Raw genomic sequence first — 22,016 nt, 5'->3', positions numbered from 1 at the left:
CTTTCAGTTTCATTCGCGGCAGTTTGCGCGTCGGCTTGTTGAAGAGACTCCGCTCGTCCGCAGCGATGCGTGTTGCATTAGCGCAGTCTGACTAATGTCATATAGCTTACAACACGCTCACACGTTTATTATTTTAACATTTTGGGAGGAGTAAAATTTACATATGCGCTTTCAACAACCAGATGCATTTACACTTGTCCAGTTTCGTCTGGACGATAATCCACTTCTTACCTCCGAGACTGTGTTATGATCTATATGACCTTATTATTTTTATTGTGAGTATTAGGCCTATCATTATTGCTGATCGCTTTTGTTGTGCTATGATATTGTAATATTTACCATTATATAATCAGAGGGATAGTTATAGAAAAGTTCATTAAAGTGTCACTCCATAGGCCTAATACAGTAGCAAAATATTTAAATATGTATAGTATTTTTGTTACATTAATCAGTATTTAGCACACCTTCCTAAGGAAAGGATATGGACCAGAAGACATTGCAATTACTAAATGATATTTAGACAGACTTAAAAGAAGTTCCAGATCTATACTTGTGCCCTTATTATTTCAGTTATTTTGCCTTTAATGTAAATAAACATGTGCAAACAATATACTTGCTCTTGTGAATTTATTTGGATGTTAATTACATTGTGCGAGCTGTCTCTTTAATACCGCGTGGTTTACATACACGTTGCTGCTGATTGGGCTGACATGTTTGACACACCCGCCAAACAAGAGAAAACGCATCTCAAACCCCGTTGCACACCGTTTCCAGGAAACATGTCGTTCAAACCGGAAACCGTAGCAAAACGGTGCACACCGGTTTGAGCTTAAACTTGCCCCTGGTCTTTTCACGATCGGATAGCTATTCGATCAGAAAAAACGCATGAAGTGACCAGGTGTAAACAGGCCCTTAATGTTAGCTGGTCATTTTGTCAGGATAAAAAAAAAAGTGAAATTTGTTTTCTTTTGTGAAAAGTTCGTTTTTTGGCCAATGAAGCTTTTAGCAATTATTTAAAATGCATCTGATCACTCTACACAATCTAGAAACAAGCGAATGTACACCACAACAGCTTAAGCAGCAAACTTTGCAAAACACAAAATTTATGTCCCTGCCAAAACCTTTGGCCATGACTGTATACTGATTAAGGGCATCGATTAGAAGTATAAATATCTGCAAAATATTAAACTAGATTCAGCATCAGGAGACTGTCTCGAAGTGGCTTGGTTACAAATGAGCTCCTCAAATACAATGCACGTATTGCATTAAACCTTTGCATAAGAGAAGACTGTCATTAGCTAGTTTATTTAGTACGACTGACTTGTTGATTGCATAACCAGTGGTGCTGTCCAGAATCTCAATACTGGAGTCTCCCAAACACCAGTTGACGCTGAGGTCTTTGCAGTGGTCTGTGTTCTCATAAGGCCCCACGTGCTCTCCACTCAGGAAAAAGATGGTGGTTTGTTTGAATGGAGGAAGCAGTGCATCATTCCAGCCCGTGACCAGACGCTTGCTAATGATTTCAGACACTTTCTCTGAGCAGTACTTGGAATCGCCTAGGCAACAAGTAGAGAAAATGTTAAAGTCCCCCTGTAGTGAAAATCAAGTTTGTTGTTTATTTGTCTGTGGTGTTTTTAATTTGCTTTTAGACAAACCATGTGCCAATCCATTAATCAACACCATTGTTGAGTATTTTCTCCTTAAAACTGTAGTCTCCCAAAGGCAGTCCCAGAAACGCGGTTTGAAACAGCCATCGGTTTGCTACGTTACAAAATTCAATAACCAATCACGTCAAGGGATAGATTCCTATCATTAGCATATTCCTTTCTCCATTTATACAAACGTGACGCGCATATAGATCATAGCATAAAGATCGCATGCAAAATATACCAATAGGATTACAAGCACAAAACCAAAAATAAAATTGAGCAAAAACCCCATGAAGCTGTGGTTTAATGTGAATTTAGAACCGCTAACTTGAATAATAATCCACAGCAACAGTGTAAAATAGCTGGAGTCAGACCCACCTCCCGCATGGGCATCCACACTTCACACGCATTGCTCCCGGGCGCGAACTAAGAATCACAAACTTGGCTGCATTCGAGTCTTCAAGGCATTTTGAGGACACATCAAGTAACTTTAACGACTGTTACAGTATCCACTGTAGCTGTCCGCTAGTAAAAACATAGTATTATCAGTCATTATCCGTGGATCAGGAGGCCCTGGCTGGTGTGACTGAGTGGAGGCGAGGCTCATTTGCATATTCATAGATCGTGTATAGTAACAGGCAAGGGTGTAGAGTTACATTCAAGCTTTTTTTTAAGGCATGAGAAAATTATTTTCACAAGAAAACACTTAAATATGTAATTTGGATGATCAAAGATGAGTTTTAAGGGATAACATTTTTGACTGCAGGGGGACTTTAAAGGGGTCATAGAATGCCCATTTTCCACAAGTTGATATGATTCTTTAGGGTCTTAATGAAAAGGCTGTAACATAGTTTGGTTAATTTCTCAATGGTAGTGTAAAAAACATTTTTTACCCTGTCAAAATCAGCTCTGTTTTCAGCAAGCCATTCTAGTGTGTGTTTGATTAGGGTTGGAGCTAACCTCTGAAGGAAAGTGGCCTGGAAGGACCAAGTTTGCCCACCCCTGTTATAGATCAACCATGCTCACGAATATTAGTTAGGTCACTCACCATTACGGTAATTGTTGATAAGAAGGTATTGGAGTTGGTCATATTATAAATATATATATCACTGAATCTGTTCGTTTGGCTGCTGAAGCAAAACAGGTTGAAGGGGTCATCGGATGCCCATTTTCCACAAGTTGATATGATTCTTTAGGGTCTTAATGAAAAGTCTGTAACATAGTTTGGTTAAAATTTCTCAATGGTAGTGTAAAAACACCTTTTTTACCCTGTCTCTTTTCAGATCAAGCCGTTTTGTAGCATTTTCCTTTAAATGTTAATGAGCTCTGCTGACCCCGCCCCTCTTCCGAGCTGCTCTCAGAGAGACCGTTTACTTTAGCCGCATTCATCGTGAAACTTGCTAATTAGCACATTATTAGGAAAGGTGATTTGCAAAGATTCATTACAAAACATTATACTCACTTCTTCTGTAGATAAGGCTGGATCATGAATAATTCGTGCGAACAGACTCATTTATGTAGATCGGGGGCACATTCCCTTCAGAAACAAATGTAATCCACTGCATCTTCAGCGGCTCAGATGTCGGGAGTAAATTACAACTGTTTTCATTATTACATCCAACAGAACACCTCAATCGCTTAGGAGTCATTCTTGTCTACATCTGCTTCAGCAGTGAAACAATGGCGGACTGATGACAGCTCACTCAGGGCAGGTCTAAGGTAAGACACCAGTCCAGTCTGTGCTGAAACGCTACTGTCAATCAAACTATCGTGGGAGGGGCCTGTCTGTGTGAGGTCACACAGACGGGCATCTGATATCGGCTCGATTTGAGAGAGGAAAACATTTAACGGGATTAAAAAAAAAACACTGGGTAGATTTTTATCATTATAGGATGGTTGTGTACACACACTGCCAACACACATTTCAGATCGAACAACTTGTAAAAGTGCATGTAGCATCCTATGACCCTTTTAATAAATACTGTCATTCTTCTGCCTGCTTGCTTGGATTTCAAAATGACTTATCAATCAATATCCAATTACGATATTTGGAGACATTGGGAGCATTCTGTCACCTACCAAAGCGAACGGCTTACCAAGTACAATGCTGGTAATGTAGACTGGGTTGATGAAATGACTCAGTAGCACCCCCTGCACTCCTGTGACAATCCAACGGGTGAGTTTGTCACTGCCAGACATGCAACAGATGCCAGCACCCCACGCGCTTGGAAGCAGGAAGGCAGCAGGGATGAGAGAGCCTTTAGCATGGCACTGCAGCTTCAGAGTGGAGTAAGCACAGCTCTGAAACTGCCTGTGGAAAAACAAACACGGACATCTCTTTTCACCATGTTCAAATACTCTTAATATACACAATAGAGAGTTTTCTAATATACACAGTGGAGAGCAGACAACATAGTGTAAACAAAGTAGTTAAACTTACAAAACTATGCACTGAGCTGCTCCTTTGAGGGCTCTGTTAGTGTACAAGTGAAGGTAAATGTGTGGCTTGAGCTGAAGCAGTCGTTCAGATGGAACATTTTCCAGTATGGAGCGCTTTTTAAGCTCTGGATCAGCACTGTAGAACAGCAGGAGCTGCTTGTACAAGTACCTGTGACACCAGACAGGACAACAGACTTTTTTTTTTTTCCACATTTACAATAGTAGTTTAACTTGCAAATAGCCTAGAAACAGAAATCAACCATGTCTAAATATATATTGGACACACTAAAAACAGCATTCATATAAAGCTATTTAAATAAAATCTCTGTCTTTCTTCCTCTATACCAGGGGTGGCGAACGCCGGTCCTGGAGAGCCGCAGTCCTGCAGAGTTTTGCTTCAACCCTAATCAAACACACCTGAACAAGATAATCAAGGCCTGAAGGGTTACTAGGAAGCTACAGGCAGGTGAGTTTTAATTAGGGTTGGAGCTGAGCTCTGCAGGACTGCGGCTCTCCAGGACTGGAGTTCGCCACCCCTGCTCTATAATCTTGAGTACAAAAATATGTCTATATGAAAGTTTCTTGCACCTTTTGAGGGCTCTGCGGGCGATGACAATGGCGTAGCAGTCATGGATGACAGATCCTGTGTAAGAAAGCCAACCACTGCAGCAGTTCTGACTTGATCCCAGAGCTACCACTTCATATTCCTCACAGCGCTGCCCACCTGTGTCAAGAAACTCTGACACACACATCCAATACATATAAAATTTCATTATATTTTTCACACACTTTATTGGCTGTCAGTGTTTCCCGTTTAAATAAGATAATGGTATAATTTCCAGCTATTACTGTAAATTTTCTTTGTAAAGGAAATGTAACTTTTTATGACAAATGACGTGATGTGATGATATGAGAGAAAACGTAAAATAACCGTTTTTAAAATAATTATATGATTTATATATATATTAAAAAAAACATTTTCAAATAAATGTTAATTAATAAAAAGGGCAAGTACAAATCTGACCTATTGGCCCAACAGAGAAATCTTCCTGCTTCAATCCTTAACCATGCACAGAATGTGGTCTTCTTTGGTTAGCATTGTATCTCACACCAATGTTATTTAGTATGATGGAGATACTATTTTTTTTATTATTCTTTTGAAATGGTTCTTATTTTTATAGTTTCCATTTTTAGTATAGTTTCCAAGATTTACTAATTTTGGTGTTTATTGTCATTTTTATTAGTTACTGTCTATTAGTTATGTTAATAGTTACTGTGTCAGTGTAGTGTTTTCAGTACATCGAGTTAAACTGACTGAAAATGAGAAATGTTACCTCTCACACACCTCTCTCCAGTACAAAAGCAGCTCTTAGTGTTGTGGTAATCAGGGCATTCTCTGAGCAGCTTGTCAAAACGCTCAGTACACCGAGCTGTTATGCGACATTTGTGCCAGTCTGTGAACTTCACTGAAGGAGCAAGAGTTTAAGACAACACTGGTAATGAAGAAACGTCTGCAACCAAACATTTAATTTTTTTTTTACTAGAAACTCCAGTCAAACCTCCAGTTCTCTGGTCCCTCCGAAGAGAGCCATCTGCTTTGTCCTCCAGTATTTCTAGGGTGGTTTCACCTCCTGTAACACTACTCAGACTCCATGCAGAAGGGGATTCTGGGTCAGACCCCAGGTCCTCCACTTGGGGTGGAGACTCCAATGACTGGTCTTCTAGGGTATGTTGCTTCACAGAAGAGGATTTCTCAGTATCAACAAAGTGGCGCAACTCTGGGATGGTGGATTGACTCTCTTCTCCGGTAGATGGAGAATCTTCAAACTCCTTGCTAGGGGTGACAGGCCTGAAACTGGCTCTGTGGATGCCAAAGGTGGGCTCTCTCTCAGCGGTAAAGTGCATCATTAGAGTGGCAGCCATTCGTGGAAGCCGCTTCCCCTCTGCATTGATACCATGATTCTGCTGAAATATTTTAAAATATACAGAATTGTAGAATACAGTAAAATAACATACTTTAAAAATACTTTAAAAATTATTGTACTTTATGAACCTGAAATGTGACAGGTGTATCTCAGTTATAGTATAGGGCCTAATGTTAATTTGCCAGTGTGACTGATAACGAAATACTAATAACAAACGTTCACATTTGCCTTCTTTACATTTATATAAAAATATACACGAAATAATGAGCTATAGTGTAGGTGATGGAATAACAAACTGACACTCTTTTAGCTTTAACTGCACTAAATCAAATTACTTGTCGTGTGGCAAAACTGAAAAATACTGTCAAAAAAGGTGAGACATATTAATGCTTACACAGCGTTTCACAAAGCGTCGAATAATTGGTCAGCAACCCTTCTTCACCTGTAATGTTGAAGCTCGTTGAGCTAATGATGGGCGGAGCCTGCCTGAGTTAACGTGACGGCGATAGCGAGTAAATTAATGAATAGCGAATAAAAAACATTTACATTATTTACAGCAATGTTAAACAATAACAACAATAATAAAATAAATAAAAAATACACACCAACAAAATGTAAAAATGTTCACATGAAATCAATAACCTTCAAAATAAAAAAAAGTTGGTCACAAAAGTTAATGGATCAACACAACTGAATAGTATTTAATCATAATAATTAAAATATACCCATAGCAAAGCCTTTTTATATATAGAACCTCGGAAAGTTTTATATATGGAAAGTTAAGGAACTAATTTATGTAAAACTGTTTTGCAATATGCAAATAATAACACAGTTAGGATCTATCCATGCATTTACATGCATTTGACCAGCAGGTGTCACCAGCGGACAGTGTATTGATTTGCAGAGCTTACTAGATAGCAGATTTAAGCTTACTACAAAATTATATAATATGTGCATTTTCTCCTTGTATCATTTTACCATGTTTGTGATCTCACTTTGTGATTTATGATGTGAAATTATTTTCTTTACATAGATTACCAAACACGACGATCAGAAGGATGTCCCTCCTCCATGACAATCACGCATCCCGCCTGTAATGTAGTCATTCATCCATTGGCTGACTTCACTTGTCGATCAACATTGCAACAACAGGAGAACAGTTCGCGTCTTCTATAGGATTGGTCAATAGCATTGTGTTCCCGCCCACTTGTCCAATCATTGCGCTTCGAGAATGAAACGTCGTGGCGGTGGCGCGAGTTTTATATTTATTGTGCTTTAGGTCGGCGGGAGATAGAGCTCGATCTATCGGAGTTTAATTAAATTACTTTTCTTGCTTTTGTTCTTTTGGAGAGTGTCAACTTAAAAGCGTTACAATGGCTGACTTTGGTGTTTATGCCATATTTGGAGTAGATGAACCACCACAGCAGATCTTAAGGTAAAATTCACTTGAGATAAACAAACATGATTGGAAATGCATTGGATGCATTTGGCTGTCTATTTAATGTTATTTTAATGCAAATTAAGCTGTGCACGCTTACAGTGATTCAAGTAGTTTCGAGCATGAAATATATTTAGATAGCTTCATACGTTTGAATATTTTTAAGCAGTCTAGATGCAATACGGACTTGCTGTCTCCCGCCTCGTAAAGTTCTTGCGCAACTAACGTTGCGAAGATGTGCACAGTATCAACAGTACTGCAGCTACTTGTGTCGCTAACTATGTTAAACCTATGTTCTTTATATGAGGGGATTGTGTTCGTCATCATTTATTTCCCACAACAGGCGTGAAGGATGGCAGAGCTCAATTGAGATCCAACCTAGTGTCCAGCTGATGGTTCTCTTCGCCAGAGGAGACTGGGGAAAGCGGGATTCAGTCTCTGTGGAACTGGCTGATGAGAGGAACATACCCATTAATATGGGAAAACTAACACCATTCAATAAGTGCGTTTGTTATTTACGTTAAATCAGTCCAGTACGATTTAATAGTAGCCTAACCTTTAATCCTTTACTAAACCTTTCCTCTTCTCAGATGTCTGTCATGGGAATCTGGTGAGGATGGTGTCTGGTCCAGTGGAGCAACCTTAACTGTAAAACTCATTGGGGTGAGAGACTGTTCAAGCTCAGTTTCATTTTGTGTTACACAAATCCCAAATGAAATCTGGAGAGTTATGATATTTTCTGTGCTGATTTTTAAAGTCAGTATGAAATGGAAATTCATCCATTTTTAAGAGCATAAAGCATGTTGTTGACTTATTTGTGAACGATTCATCAACGTCATCATAACTCAAACTTCTGGTAAACACGCTACATTTCTTTCTAGTGATGTATGCCAGTCTTCTTCAGTCATATAGCCTGCTTAAATCCTTTCCCTTTCTTGCAATCGACCTCATGCTTACATTCAGAATTGCCAATCAGTCAATAAACGTTCAATAGATGGAACCAAGTCCTTGTCAATCATCCATTTCACTTGGATGTAAGTCACAAAATTGAAGATCTGTCACTGCTTCCATATCATCGTGAAAATTTCCAAAGATGTTACAGTCTTTGCTGAAAGCGTAATCAAATTATCCATAATATATAAGAAATAAGATGTATAATGCATTTTGTGTGAAGTCTTTGGATCTGTGCATACAGTAATTGACCCATGATCCTGTTTTCCAAAGGGTACTACAGAGTTTTTGGATCCGGGGGTGGCTCTTTCACAGATGGAATGCACTCCAGAGGTGAGTTTAACCTGCCTGAGTAAAGGCTGATTTATACTTCTGCGTCAAGGCTGTGGCGTAGCCTGACGTGCACCTCTCCAAAAATGTCACAGCGCGTCAATTCTACGCGGACCGCAAGGGCTGTGATTGGTCTGCTAGTACCCCTCCCTCCATTTGTATTTGAGTTTTGTGTGTGTTTTTTTAACTTCAATATATTTTAATGTTATACCTTCTTATTTAAAATAAAACAAAGCAAAGAACAAGTGTCTTATTTATTATAAAACGTAGCATTACTCATCACTTTGTTGTCCGCGACACACAATGTTGTTCTGCCATGGTACAAGTCCTTGCGGAGATTGAAAGAATGCCATCTTCTCCTGTTCTGTTGTCGTCTCTTTTTTTTGTTGTTGTTTTAAATAAATGGTCTGTTCTTTGATATGTACTTGCTGCCATCACGGCTGATGCTTCTCCGACAAGCTGCTGCTGCTTCAGCTTTTGTCTTCAGTGTCTTCTCACTTCATTGTTTCCAGTGCATTCCTGCAGTACCTGCATTAAGAGAGTGTCCAGGCAAGAGGAAGCGATCTCAGGGAGAGGAGGAAGTTAATGAAGGTAGAGGCAAGGAGAACATCTGCCCTAACGCCTCTGAAAAGGTGACACCTCAAAGACGGAGCAAGAACAATCATCATGGAGGTCAGACACGTCTCTTCTCACAAAAGGAGGAACAGACTGCAACTTCCAGTTCTCAGAGCCACAAAGCTAAAGGCAAGCAGGCCAAAACCCCCTCACAAACTGGTGAGTGAATATTTTCATTGCGTACATGTGGAACATATGAGTAATGTGGAATGGTAGTTATTGTATGTTTAACACTGTCTTTTCAGCTCCACTGGACAAGCCGTCAGGTCGTTGGGGTCAAACTCTCTGTCCCATTGATCCTCAGACAGCAATTTTGATTGGAGGACAAGGTGCCAGAATGCAGTTCTGCAAAGACCCCATTTGGAAACTGTGCACAGGTAAGCATTTCACATTGTCTCATGTCAGTAGATTGTAATATATTATTAAATATGTTTTTACTTGGTAGATGCAGCTCTGCTCTTAATATTTTTTCAGAGGATCTTTCTTGGGTACCTGCTGAAACCCTTGCAGAAGGACCCACCCCTGAGGCCCGCATTGGTCACACAGCGACCTATGACCCGGAATCTAAGCGTATCTTTGTGTTTGGTGGCTCAAAGCATAAGAAATGGTTTAATGATGTTCACATCTTAGACACACAAACCTGGCGTTGGACTTTGGTTGAGGTTAGTCTGCAATTGATTCTAAGATTAACAACAAAACCCTTCAAAACATTCACAGAACTATACAGTATCACTGTAACACATGTCTAGGCACATACAATTTATTTTTGTGTCATAGATATCATCTGGTTGTAGTCCATAATAAATCCAAGTCTAATTGTTTTATCCAGTAGGTTCTGAAAATATTATAAAGCTGATTTTAATTTCATTTACCCCTTTAGGCGCAGGGAAAAGTGCCTCCCCTGGCCTACCACAGCTGCAGTATGTTCCGAGGAGAGCTCTTTGTGTTTGGAGGAGTGTTTCCTCGCCCACACCCAGAACCAGATGGCTGCAGTGACTCCATCTACATCTTTAACCCTGAAATGGCCATCTGGTATCAACCTATTGTCAATGGAGAGAAGCCTGCGCCACGCTCTGGGTAGGGAGCTCATGTCTTTTTATTCAAAGTTGCATGATGTAATATTTCATTAACTGCATGACTGATGTTTTCAGCTGTACTGTACATGTGGCAGATGAGTATTTTCGTTTTGATTTGTTTGTGCAAGCACTCAGCATGTGTGATGCAGGGCAGGATCTTTGTGTTTGGAGGATGGGACACCCCTGTATGCTTCAATGACATGTTCATGCTAGACCTTGGTAAATACTGCAAGAATTGTTACTCTTTCAAGATTTATTTGATTTTTAATTCAGGTGGTTTCTTATTGGGGAAAATAAGCAATAACATAGTTCACCACTAATAAAAGTCATTTTATTACTATTGCTTGAGTCTACTAGATTCAACACTTTTTCTTTGTTTGAAACCGTTATAATTCAATAGATCTGTCCTGATTTTTCTGCATATTTAATACCTGGTATGACTCCTAGTGTTTTCACACATTAATTACTGAAGGTGCTCTTTTAAAAAGTGGAGTAGTCAGCTTAAAATAAAATTTTCACCACCTATTTCAGGCCTGATGGAGTTTTCTGTTGTGAAGACAAGTGGAACAGCCCCGTCTCCCAGAAGGTATTTTAAAAGTCTATTTACTCCGAGGAACAGTTTGTTCTTTAAATCGTGCGCTCTACTGCAAATTAAATATATAATAGAAATTAAATCAATTGTCTTATAATGGGTACATGATTGGGCATATCTTGATCAGCCTAGATGTACTGAGTATTTGACCTCTGACCCTTACTGTATCGCAGCTGGCATGGCTGTGCGGTTCTTTCAGACTGCAGCTTCCTGATCCATGGGGGCTACAATGGGAACAATGCACTGAGTGATGCATTCGTCTTCAACACAGGTGAGAACAAGGTTTTATGCCGAAATTCCATGGCCAGGACTCTCATTGTTACTATATACCAGCGGTGGCGAACTCCGGTCCTGGAGAGCCGCAGCCCTGCAGAGTACAGCTCCAACCCTAATTAAAACTCACCTGCCTGTAGCTTTCTAGTAACCCTTCAGACCTTGATTAGCTTATTCAGGTGTGTTTGATTAGGGTTGAAGCAAAACTCTGCAGGACTGCGGCTCTCCAGGATCGACGTTCGCCACCCCTGCTATATACTCTACTGTAGGGCTGGGACAATAAATCAGTGCATCGTGATTCTCTCTGGAATCGATTCTGAGCTTAGTTTTTAACAGCAGATGGCGCTTTAGGCTAGATTTTAACCACACACTCAAACGCTCACAAAGAGCCCTTGTGCATTCGGTAAGTGTAAGTGGTTAAATGTACTTGCACCTTGGCTTTCATGCTTTTATGATGTGAGATTAATGTAAACACAGCCCATTATGAACAACCTTGTAATTCGCTTCAACCTTTTCAAACTGTATGAATGATTATTTTATGTTCAAGTGGTGTGTATAAGGAAGCAAGCAGAGTACAACTGTTTCTAAAGCATGCAGTGCCATCTTCTGTTAAAAACTAAGCTCAGAATCGATGCAGAACAGTTACTCGATTCGTGATGCATCGATTTACTGTCCCAGCTCTACTCTACTGTTCAAAGATTTTGTGTCGGTAAGACTTATGTTGTTGAAAATATTTTATACATGCCAAAGCTGCATTCATTTGCTCATAAATACAGTAAAAGTAATATTATGAAATATTATTACAATTTACAACGAGCTTTTCTGTTTTAATGGTTTGAAGTTAAAATGTATTCCTGAATATTTTGCTTCCATTACTCCAGTTTTAAGTATCCTTTAGATATCATTCTAACATGCTGATTTTGTGGAAACCGATGCATTTTTGTTTTTTAAATCAGGATTGATCAATATAAAGTTAACAGCATTTATTAAAAAATGTAAATCTTTTATAACATTGTAAATGTATTTATTTACATGTAAATGCCTAGAGTACAATTATTAATTTCTTTAAAAAATCTTGCTGACCTCATACAATGGTATAAATGCTGTTGACAGATTTTAAGATTATATTTAACCTGGAGTATAAAGACAGCCTTCTTTTTCTCTTCAGACACTAGTTGCTGGTCCTCTCTGGCTTTTCCCCAGCTCAATTCTGTACCCCGAGCTGGACATTCCATCATTACCATGCCCCCAACATGCAAACAGGTAAAAACATTCAAATTCAAATTATGAAGATCCTTATCAAGTGGCATCAGTTCATTATTTATAATAATTGTCTTTGTTTTACAGGGATGTACAGATGAACAAGAGGAACTTCCAGAGTCAGCCCCACAAACACTTCTAGTTTTTGGTGGTGGTGACAACGAAGGGTGCTTCTTCTCTGACCTTTTCACTATGCCAGTAGAGGAGCTAAGAGACTAAACATTTGATCAAGATTTGGTTTTACATGCTTTTTTTTTATGTCGTGGTGTTTCAGATTTTGTTTTTGTGTGTGTGTGGATTGATGTTTGTTTATTTAAAGAGGTATATTACACTTTCACTCAGGTATTTGCATTATGTCCTCATTTATTAAGAGTGGACTGTTTCCTAAAGAAGAGAAGTAGTTCATCTAAATATTATTTACTCACCCTAGAGTGGTTTTGAATCTGTATTCTGTTCTTCAATAGAACATCAAAGAACAAATGTAAAAGTCATCACAGCTTCTTTTTTTCTAAGAAGTCCATAGTGACCATGACTGCCAAATCCAATATGCCAAGTCCATTTGTGTTGTTATATTGCACGTCTTCTAAAGCCATAAAATAGCTGTTGACAAACAGACCTAAAAAAATCTCCATGATAGCTGTTAGTTTATCAGATTTGTTTAACATCATGACATCAATTCTGATTTATGAAGAACTATGATGATTGTTGGTTTTTGTTTTTGTGAAAACCTAAAATCTAATTTTGTTTCTCACAGAAAGTGCTCTTGTGTAGTGTAAAGATTCTTCAGAAATTCTCATTTTGTGCTCCACAAAAATTAACAGCAGTTGTTTATGGATTTACGTAAGGGTGAGTAAACAATGACAGGTTTTTAATTTTGGGTTGAAAGATTCCTTTATCTGTCAAAGAGGGAGAGTCACTTTGTGATTCACACACCCTCAGATTTGATCTGTGAAAGCTCCGTGATGTCTGTTTTGTGTATAACGTTACATGCCTAGTTTTAGACTAAGATTTTTTGTTTGTTCTTTTTAAATGGCTGTAAATGTATTCATACGGTGTATAATTCTATCTAAATACTGTTGTAGCAGACCTGTTCAAAATTAAACGTTCTTTGGAAATTCAAATGCCTCTTTGTTTTAGTTATTTCAGCACTTCTCACACAATCACACAGCAGGTCAGGCACACAGATGCCGTTTCCTGTGTCCAGGCATCGGCTCAATTTCAAAATCTCCACGGTAACAACGACCGCATGATGTCACCCCACGTCTACAGTCGCCGTTACTGCCGCGAATACCGCAGTATGCGAGCACCGACTGACGCCTAGAGGATCCGCCGCCGCCGCTCCCCGCTCAGCCCCCTCCGCTCGCTCCAGAGATCGGCCATGTTGTTCCGGTATCAGGCACGAGCGTTTGAGCAGCTCGGCCGCAGTACGACACCGATCCGCCTCCACTGAAACCCGTTTCACCACAGCCCCGAAGCCAATCATGGATTTTACTACCTGACTGGATGTTTGTCTTTGGACGCGAGCCCCCAGACGCTTCCTTTCATTCAGGAACCGTTTGTCACCGGGATCCAGTGAGTAAGTTAGCGGAAGACGGTTTCGTGGATCATGAGGGTTTTTCGGGATTGATCATTTTTTTGAAACCCGTCTTAGGTTTGTTAGTTCTTCGTCATTAGCACTCACGGTTATTTTTCTTCACATCCGTGTTTAGTCAAGCGACGCTTGTTTTCGTTTATCTCAAACTGACGGTTGGGGTATTTTCAGCTTTTGTTGACACTTATTTTTGAAGGTCGGTAAAATTGTGATTTTTGGCTGGCCTAACACTTAATATCGCTCGCAGAGAGACCCTTTTCCTTTTCGTTTGCTCACTCTATGACTGTTAAGACCTGGAACAAATGAATTGTTTTTAAACTCTCGCTCATTCGGTTGGGAAGCAAATATAAATGTAAGTGAGCGCCATGTTAGTCTCTCCGAGAAGACTTCAAATCCTTCATAAATCCTCCTCAAGTACCTGCTGTTTATTTTCAACTGGAGACTTCAAAACAAGTTTTTTTCCCCCTCCACATGTGGACTGATGTTGGGCTTCAACTTGTTGATCTCTGTCTGCGTGGCTAGTTCAGGCTAGCTAGCAACACTGATTTGATTATTTCTGTCAGAACAGACGAATAGCCTCTAACGACAAGCTTATAAATGCTTGTCAACCACTGAAAACGATTTTGCATTTACATTTCCCCCTTTGGCCCCGTTTTTGAGAATCCCTGGGCGAAAATGTCAACCCGGCCTCAAGGAGTAGGTGTTATAGAGAATTCATCCAGCCAGGTGAGACATATCTTCACACTGACCGCAGAGAAACTAATATGTATGAATGTGTTTTTGTTGTTGGGAATGACGTCATGCTTGCTTTTCTATTGAACTGTATTTCCCTCAAGATTGCTGGGCTAAAAGACAGGTGACTGGAAGAAAAACAAAAAAACAACTTAGTTCAGGAAGAGTTTCCCTGACTCAACATGACTTCCCATAACTGTTAATTGATAGGCTTGTCAAGGCTACATTCATGTTCCTCACTGTAGATGTTGTAAATCTGGTGTCTTTTATGGCTTATTTAATCATGTCTTTACTGGAAGTCATTTTGTTCAGTGGGAAAACTGAAAATCCTATCTATTCCTCCTCATACTAATAATCAGTGTCCTCTGATATAACAATGAGTCAAGCCAGTGCTGATGAAGTTAACCACTAGTTTAGACCTATCAATCTCAGTGGTTCTCAACCAAGGGGCCGGGGCCCACTGGGGAGCCTCAGCAAACATCCAAGGGGGCCTCAAGATGGCTTAAATGTTTTAAAATTAGGCAAAATAAACTTCTGAAATTCAACAATTTAATTATTTTGATTTTACATGTTATTATTTTATATATTTATTTTAATATGTGGACACTGCCAATATTTATACAATAAAAAAGCAGAGTTTCAAAGAAGGCCTCAATATGACTTAAAATGATTTAAAATAAAACAAAACAAGCTTTAAAATAAGATGAAACCATTTTAAAAAATCAAGTTATTTTTTATATTAATTAATCTCTTAACTTCTGCAATTCACCAATTGTTTTTTTATTTCAATGATAGTTTTTCTTATTTTAATCTGTGGACACTCCTAATTTCTGTAAATTAATAAAGCAAACTTCCAAGATGACTTAAAATGTTTTCAAATAAAACAAGCTTTAATAAGCTAATCTAAAAATCAAGATTTTTTTTAAATCACCCCCAAACTTGTGGAATTCAAGAATTTAATTATTTTAATTTGAATTATTATTATTTTAGTTGCTTATTTTAATATGCGGTCACTGATCATTTCTATAAATTAAAAAAGCAGACTTCCAAGAGGCCTCAAGATGGATTTCAAATAAAACAAAACAAGCTTTAAAATAAGCTAAAACAATTAAAATTCAACATCAAGTTTAATTCATTTGAAATTGTAATTCTTTGTTACTTATTGTAATCTATGGGCACTCCTAATTTCTGTACTTTAAAAAAAGAGGGACGGGAATTTAAATGTTCGAACAGGTTTAGAACCACTAGTCTACAAAGGAAATCAGTCAACAGGTAGTGCGTTGGATTTGGGAACTATGAAGACCATAGGCAGTGAAAATAGCCAGCCTTGCCCCTCTCAATGTGATAAGGCACAGATTGCAGTGCGAGTGCCAGAGGACGGAAAATTGAGCCATTCAGAGCGAGGTGGAGGACAGATTCAGTGCTCATTAATAACTCATGCCAGTGTGACTAATGCTGACTGAGCTTCATACAATACAGGCAGCACTAACGTGTGTGTTTTCCGTTAAGTGGCTTAATGAAAAGCGAAGGACTTTATATCCTTGTCCAGATCTCCAGATGCCCTCTCTGAGATCTCTAACCTCTTGTGCAGAGTGTGTCTGTTTTAGCTGAGGAAGAGTGAATCATTGGTGTTAATCATACTAGTGAGGGCGTGGGTGAGTTTCAGCCTGCTATGTAGGAGGAGAGGTATGAAAATGTGTTAATATTTTGCATTGTCCACCATTGGGGTGGATCAGGCGCAGGGAAGGATGCTTTGCATAAAAAAGATCGGACTCGGAACAGTGTGTTTATGTTTATGACTTGGACCATGTTTTGCATCTTTGGGAGTTTTATCTGTCACTCACTCTGCTGTTTCATCATTTTAATATACATGGAACACACAAACATGATATTTTTTTCCATATAACTCTTCACAGACCTTCATGTTCAGCCTGAATTGAGGCCTGTTTGGCCTGTGACTCTGTTCTCCAGCTTTACGGCATCCATGTCTGAAAAGCACACCACCTCAATAAGTGTTAACACAGGGTTTCCTTGTCCTCAGTAACTCAGTGTGTCACCTTGCTGATACTGTGACCTGACACCACAGGCTTGTGTTACAGATCCCTGAAATCTCAGACCCCACTAACACAGATTTAGAGAGAGAGAGAAAGGGCCTTCACCTGTTTCTCATCCGCTGAACTCTGTGTTCTGATTTTTTGGCTAAATTATGTGCACTGAAAAAAATGTTTCATTCATCCAATTAAAAAACTTTAGGGTAATGATTCACATCTATATTTTTTAACTTGAGCCAATGAAAAATAAATAACTTGCCCTTTTTTTAATTGGATGAATGAAACATTTTTTTCAGTGTGGTTTAGGAACTCTGTCCGTGAAGTTAACATACAATCCAAATGGCCTCTATTTGCTTCTTTAATAAATGCTTTTTGGTCAAACTGTCCGCAGTTAATTAGTGCATGTTGTTCCAAAAGGAAAATGTTTTTCAAAATGTAGTTGATGTCTCTGAAATGTCTTTTCAGCTGACGTCACCTAAGCTGCATGTGGGGCAGATAATGCTAACTAATAGCCATATAGCTGTATAGGAGTTGTTTTAAGCATTTTTTGGGCAATGCAGTAATTCAGTGCTAATGTAATAAAAATCTTAGTGAATTTATATGGATTTTTTATTGGCCAATGCCGATATGAGATATATGTTTAATTTAAAGATAGTAAATAGCACATTCTGCAATTAAATTTTGATTTATTTGACATAATATGTACTAAATTAGAAGTAAATCATTTGAAAATGAATCAAAATGGCAAAAATAATTTGAACTTCATAAAAGGAGAGAAAAACAGATTTATACTTCAGATAGTAAAATCTTGTAGTATTTATTTATTAGATATACAAAGACTTCAATTTTATAAATACACATTTGCAGAATGCTGATGGTATATGAGAAAGTATTTTAGTGTTTGTCTTTCTATTTCTTATAATACTAATAAACACTGTAATACTTTTTCTTTGTTTACCATCTTTGCGTCTGCGCTCAGGCACTGGTGTTCGCAGGACTGTCAAAATAAAAGTCAGACACTTCCGGCACTTATTGATCCAAACAGAAAAACTTATTAGTGATGCCTATAATTAAAAAAAGCCAAATGTCAGCCAGTACATTAGTCGACCACTGAAAGGTTCAGACTGTAATTGCACATTTTTGACCGCGAGAAATTGCCATTGGGACACATCAAGATGCTCTCAAGGGTGACCTTGACCTTCATTCTCCACATCCCACCTGAAAGGCCTACTCAAAAGTGGTTGCCCAAATTGCAAAAGTGGTTGCTCATTTGGTCTGACTTCTGAAATGTAACACCAGCTTGAATTTGCTATGTCATTTGGAAATATACCACATTGCTAATGATGTTGATTGGTAAGATGATAAGATGTTTTGGTAATTTTTGGCCGTTGTTTACCATCTATGTGTACTGAACGGTCATTGTAAGTTTTTATGAATAGCCTATATTGTTGCTGTTGGATATCACTATTTTGCGGATGTCTACTCAAAAATGAAAATTCTGTCCTCATTTACTCACCTTCAAATGTCTCATTTTTTTGTTCATACAGTAAAAGTCGATTAGGTCCAACGTTAGTTGGGAAATCACAGCCTTTTGTTCTGTACGAACAAAAAGTTTGGAATGAAATGAAGATGAGTAAATGATGACAGAACATTCATTTCTCAAATGCAAAATGAACATCTTTTTGCCGGTTGTGATTTGAAATGACTGTCATTATTTCTGCTTACTGCTAGAAATGTCTTTGCACTTGCCTGGTTTTACAGCTCACATCTTGGCGAAGTCCTCAAAATGTGTTCTGTGCTGTTCAGTCTGGTGTGCTTTGTTTGGACATCCTCCATAGTAGCACAGATCTCTGTCATGTCCGCTGACCCTGATCAGTCTCAAAGACTCACAGTTTTCCACTGCAGTGATTTACTCCATTAGCACTTCTCGCTCCACTAGGCAGATCATTTCACCGGAATAAAAACCTTTTTTTAAATGCCAGCAGTTTGTATGTATGTGAAAGTAGTAATCCTGATATTATCCAGTCAGTCAGAACTGATCTGCAAGGACTAGATAGCATTGCAGGTATGCAATCTTTTGAGATGCTTAGATATAAACAATCCATCGTCAAGTCATCTGTAAGGATGGCTCGCAAACGACAGATTATAGTAATTCCTGGATTTATAAATCGTATGCAAATGCTTCTTTAAGATGCCATCATCTTTTCGCTTCAGCCGCTCTGTTATATTGTTGTTGCGTCTGGAGTGGAACATGGCTCTCAGTGTTTCAATTCTGATAGATTACAAGATCATAAATAGTAAATATGTAATGAGGCCACTGCCTTGATCGTCACTTAAGGAAATAAAAACATCTTTTAGAGGTGTTTCTAGGTTTCTATAAACACATCCTTTCCCACACTTGTTTTGAATTGGTTTCAGGTTTATCCATGTTTTATATACACAAACAAAAGCCAGTATTGACATGGAGAAGAATAGGAAAGTGCAGGTGAAAGAGCAGGTTATAAAGTCATAAAGTATGGGTGCCATGATCTTAGTGTTTTTTCATCATCAGTCTCAAATTGCTGATTCTCTAAGACGAGAAATAAAAAAACGTTTCTACATTATTTTAAGTCACCACAAGATATTGAACTGCATCCACATGTTCTCATGCAGCCTCTGTGAGGGGATTAGGTGTGGTTAAATCTCAAGGGGTGGACGGCGTGACGTTAGGCTCACTATCATTGCTGATAAATGACTAGACAGAACATCAGCATGTAATCAGCTCTGTGGAAATGGCTCCCATTCAGGTCCTGAAGCTAGGCCTGTCAAATTTAAGTAAATATAATGGGCGATATATTGCATCACTAAAAATTATTGAGGTCATGTACATATATTGCGCGATAAGTCGATATATTGATTATTGCGACAGGCCTACCTGAAACTTATATGGCTGCAGGGAAGACCCACAATACAGCGATCCGACCACATTAGAGTGTCTTGCTGTCTTTTCTCAGATATGTTGTAATTCATTTATATAGTGGAATGAGCAAATTAATTGGGCTAGAAGTCAATCGGTTTAACAGTTTACAGCAGCTTTTGAGCAGTTTTTTTCATTTATGTATGTGATGAATTCACAAAATTCTTTCTTTTTTGAATGCTTACCTGCAGTTTACCACTCACCAACCAATGACGTTTGAAAGCTCTTAAGTACAAATAACTATTTTTAATGATTATTGGGGGTTGCTGCCAAATTATTGGTGAGATTGATCTGGAGTTCTAGTGACCTTTACGTTATTTGATGAAAATAAAATCATCTTTGTTATAGTTAGACCTTATGAGGAGGAGACGGACCACTCATAGAAAAAGAAAAGAGAGAAGAAAAAGAAAGAGAGAAAACAATATGGCAACTTTAGAAAAGAAAGTTTTGCCTTTCAGTTAAAAGAGACGGTTACCTTTCTGCTAAAGGCATTTACTGTTTGTTTACTGTAGAATGCACTAGGGATGCACCGAAATGAAAATTCTTGGCCGAAGCCGAACAAAATGAAACACTGGGCCGAAGGCCGAATACCGAACACGGTTTTTCAGCCCCCCCATTTTGCCAATTTTTCCACCTTTGCATAAATTAAATAGCCAAAATGTGCTTTTTACTGTTTTTACTTGCTTTTCAAAGAAAAAATCATTTACAAAACAACAATTTAAAAAATATTGACTTAAAATTAATAAGTTAGTAAAAGAATATTTTTTGGCCATTTTTAGACCCCCTTCTTAAATCAGGCATGTATTTTTTACTGTACAAATAAATGCAGCCTTGATGAGCAGAAAATACTTATTTTAAAACATTAGAAAATATTATAGATCCTAGTCTGAACACTATGTGTAAATGTTACAATAAATGTATTAATATGAATATTATAGATCCTAGTCTGAACACTATGTGTAAATGTTACAATAAATGTATTAATAGAGCTGTTGTAATTATTATTTTCATTATTATTTTCTTTTTTTATTTTATTTTACAGAACAACAGTAAAATTGCAGTAACATTTATTAATGTTGATGGAGTTCTTGCCGCCTCTATTTGATCGCGTCACGTCTTTGTTCGGTACAATTTATTTGGTCTTTTCGCTTATTCCGAACACCGAAAGAGCATTTTTTGCTATTTTCGGCCGAATAATTTCGGTTGCCAAACATTCGGTGCATCCCTAGAATGCACATAGTCATTTGCTGGGCCTGGATTTTGTGATGCCAATGTTGGAAGATTTGATTGCTGATTGGACATGTTATTAAAACATCTTGGCAAACAGTTTTAGAGATTTCAGCCTTTTCCTATACAAGTATATAGAAGCTGTACTTGTTTACCTATTGCCTACATATAAAATGATCACAGAGTGAAGTGGCTTGCTATAAAGAAACTTTGGCCATATCTCTAATAAAAATTGCATTTCTTACTTTGTCCATAGACATCCCACATAGGGCTGGGTATCGAGTTCGATACTTTTTAGGCACCGACCGAATTGCCTCGAAGGTATCGGTATCGGTATCGATATCGAAAAATTTTGAACGATACCCAGCCCTAATCCCACATTGATTTTTCTGGGGTAACATACCGCACTCTCATAAAACATAGATGATCAGTAGTGATTCACTTCCTGACTGGATTTGTTTCAGCAGAAATGAACCATACTGGCAAGGGAAAAAGCCAAGGGTTAAGTATTTTTATTGTATTTTCTATTGTTTGTTTTTTGTTTTTTATTTTGCTTTTTATTTATTTTTAGAATTATTATTGTTTTGTTTCGATTATTGTACCGTATTATGGTTTAACCCCTTGTATTATTGTGTTTTTGTCTTAATAAAAAAAAAAAGTAACTTTCCCCAACACTGATTATAAGCGATATCACATGAGCAGCGAGAGCAATATTACACAAGTGCTGTTTATGTCCGAATAGCACAAGTGCAAATGTGATTTTATACAACAGTTCAGTAAAAAAGAAGTTAATAATGTGTTAAAAAAAAAAAAAAAATGAACCATACTTTTATTCACATTAGGCAAAGCTGCCTTTAAACACCAATCTTCAAACCTCATGATCAAGTCACAAAAAGCTTGAATGTAAAAGT

The 22,016-nt window shown here is 38.1% G+C and overlaps 3 protein-coding genes across 8 annotated transcripts in view; 2 read left to right on the top strand and 1 right to left on the bottom strand.

Annotated features, from left to right (window-relative positions):
* The window catches only part of LOC107750635 (adenosine deaminase domain-containing protein 2-like), an 8,881-nt gene extending 1,649 nt beyond the window's left edge, over positions 1-7,232 (bottom strand). Inside the window, exons 1-7 of the mRNA XM_016566123.1 lie at positions 7,221-7,232; positions 5,648-6,050; positions 5,423-5,554; positions 4,677-4,827; positions 4,090-4,257; positions 3,746-3,960; positions 1,322-1,556 (exon numbers count right to left, since the gene is read on the bottom strand). Coding sequence (XP_016421609.1) covers positions 1,322-1,556; positions 3,746-3,960; positions 4,090-4,257; positions 4,677-4,827; positions 5,423-5,554; positions 5,648-6,050; positions 7,221-7,232 — 1,316 coding nt within the window. The remainder of the gene's footprint in view (positions 1-1,321; positions 1,557-3,745; positions 3,961-4,089; positions 4,258-4,676; positions 4,828-5,422; positions 5,555-5,647; positions 6,051-7,220) is intronic.
* Positions 7,233-13,647, top strand: krcp (kelch repeat-containing protein). Of its 2 annotated transcripts, XM_016566169.1 has the most exons (14): positions 7,233-7,448; positions 7,795-7,953; positions 8,042-8,114; positions 8,676-8,735; positions 9,245-9,506; positions 9,593-9,724; positions 9,822-10,009; positions 10,228-10,424; positions 10,551-10,642; positions 10,955-11,009; positions 11,189-11,286; positions 12,457-12,551; positions 12,636-12,790; positions 12,833-13,647. In XM_016566169.1, exons 1-13 carry the CDS (start codon positions 7,387-7,389, stop codon positions 12,765-12,767), a joined length of 1,605 nt encoding a protein of 534 aa, XP_016421655.1. In that variant the 5' UTR covers positions 7,233-7,386; the 3' UTR covers positions 12,768-12,790; positions 12,833-13,647. The 2 variants fall into 2 exon arrangements, with proteins under 2 accessions (XP_016421655.1, XP_016421654.1); XM_016566168.1 differs by having other exon boundaries at positions 12,636-13,647.
* A 177-nt stretch (positions 13,648-13,824) lies between these two features.
* Positions 13,825-22,016, top strand: part of mark2b (MAP/microtubule affinity-regulating kinase 2b) — a 49,375-nt gene continuing 41,183 nt past the window's right edge. For 4 of the 5 annotated variants that reach the window (XM_016566082.1, XM_016566080.1, XM_016566079.1 and 1 more), the window contains exon 1: positions 13,825-14,120. In XM_016566082.1, the coding sequence (XP_016421568.1) occupies positions 14,052-14,120 (69 nt within the window). In that variant the 5' untranslated portion in view covers positions 13,825-14,051. Of the gene's footprint in view, positions 14,866-22,016 lie in introns of all 5 variants that reach the window. The other variant, XM_016566078.1, reaches the window with a different exon arrangement.

This window comes from Sinocyclocheilus rhinocerous, unplaced genomic scaffold (genome assembly GCF_001515625.1).
Source record: "Sinocyclocheilus rhinocerous isolate Xijiao unplaced genomic scaffold, SAMN03320098_v1.1 scaffold19, whole genome shotgun sequence".
NCBI lineage: Eukaryota > Metazoa > Chordata > Actinopteri > Cypriniformes > Cyprinidae > Sinocyclocheilus > Sinocyclocheilus rhinocerous.
The sequence above is the reverse complement of the archived record's forward strand: the minus strand, read 5'-3'. Positions and strand labels throughout refer to the sequence as shown.

What these genes read in the sequence shown, in the direction of transcription:
- krcp (XM_016566169.1), top strand. Translation starts at nt 7,387, where the DNA reads ATGGCTGACTTTGGTGTTTATGCCATATTTGGAGTAGATGAACCACCA. An exon ending in AAGCCTGCGCCACGCTCTGG is followed by an intron (nt 10,425 to 10,550) that starts GTAGGGAGCTCA and finishes TTGTTTGTGCAA; the next exon opens with GCACTCAGCATGTGTGATGC. An exon ending in CATGTTCATGCTAGACCTTG is followed by an intron (nt 10,643 to 10,954) that starts GTAAATACTGCA and finishes CACCTATTTCAG; the next exon opens with GCCTGATGGAGTTTTCTGTT.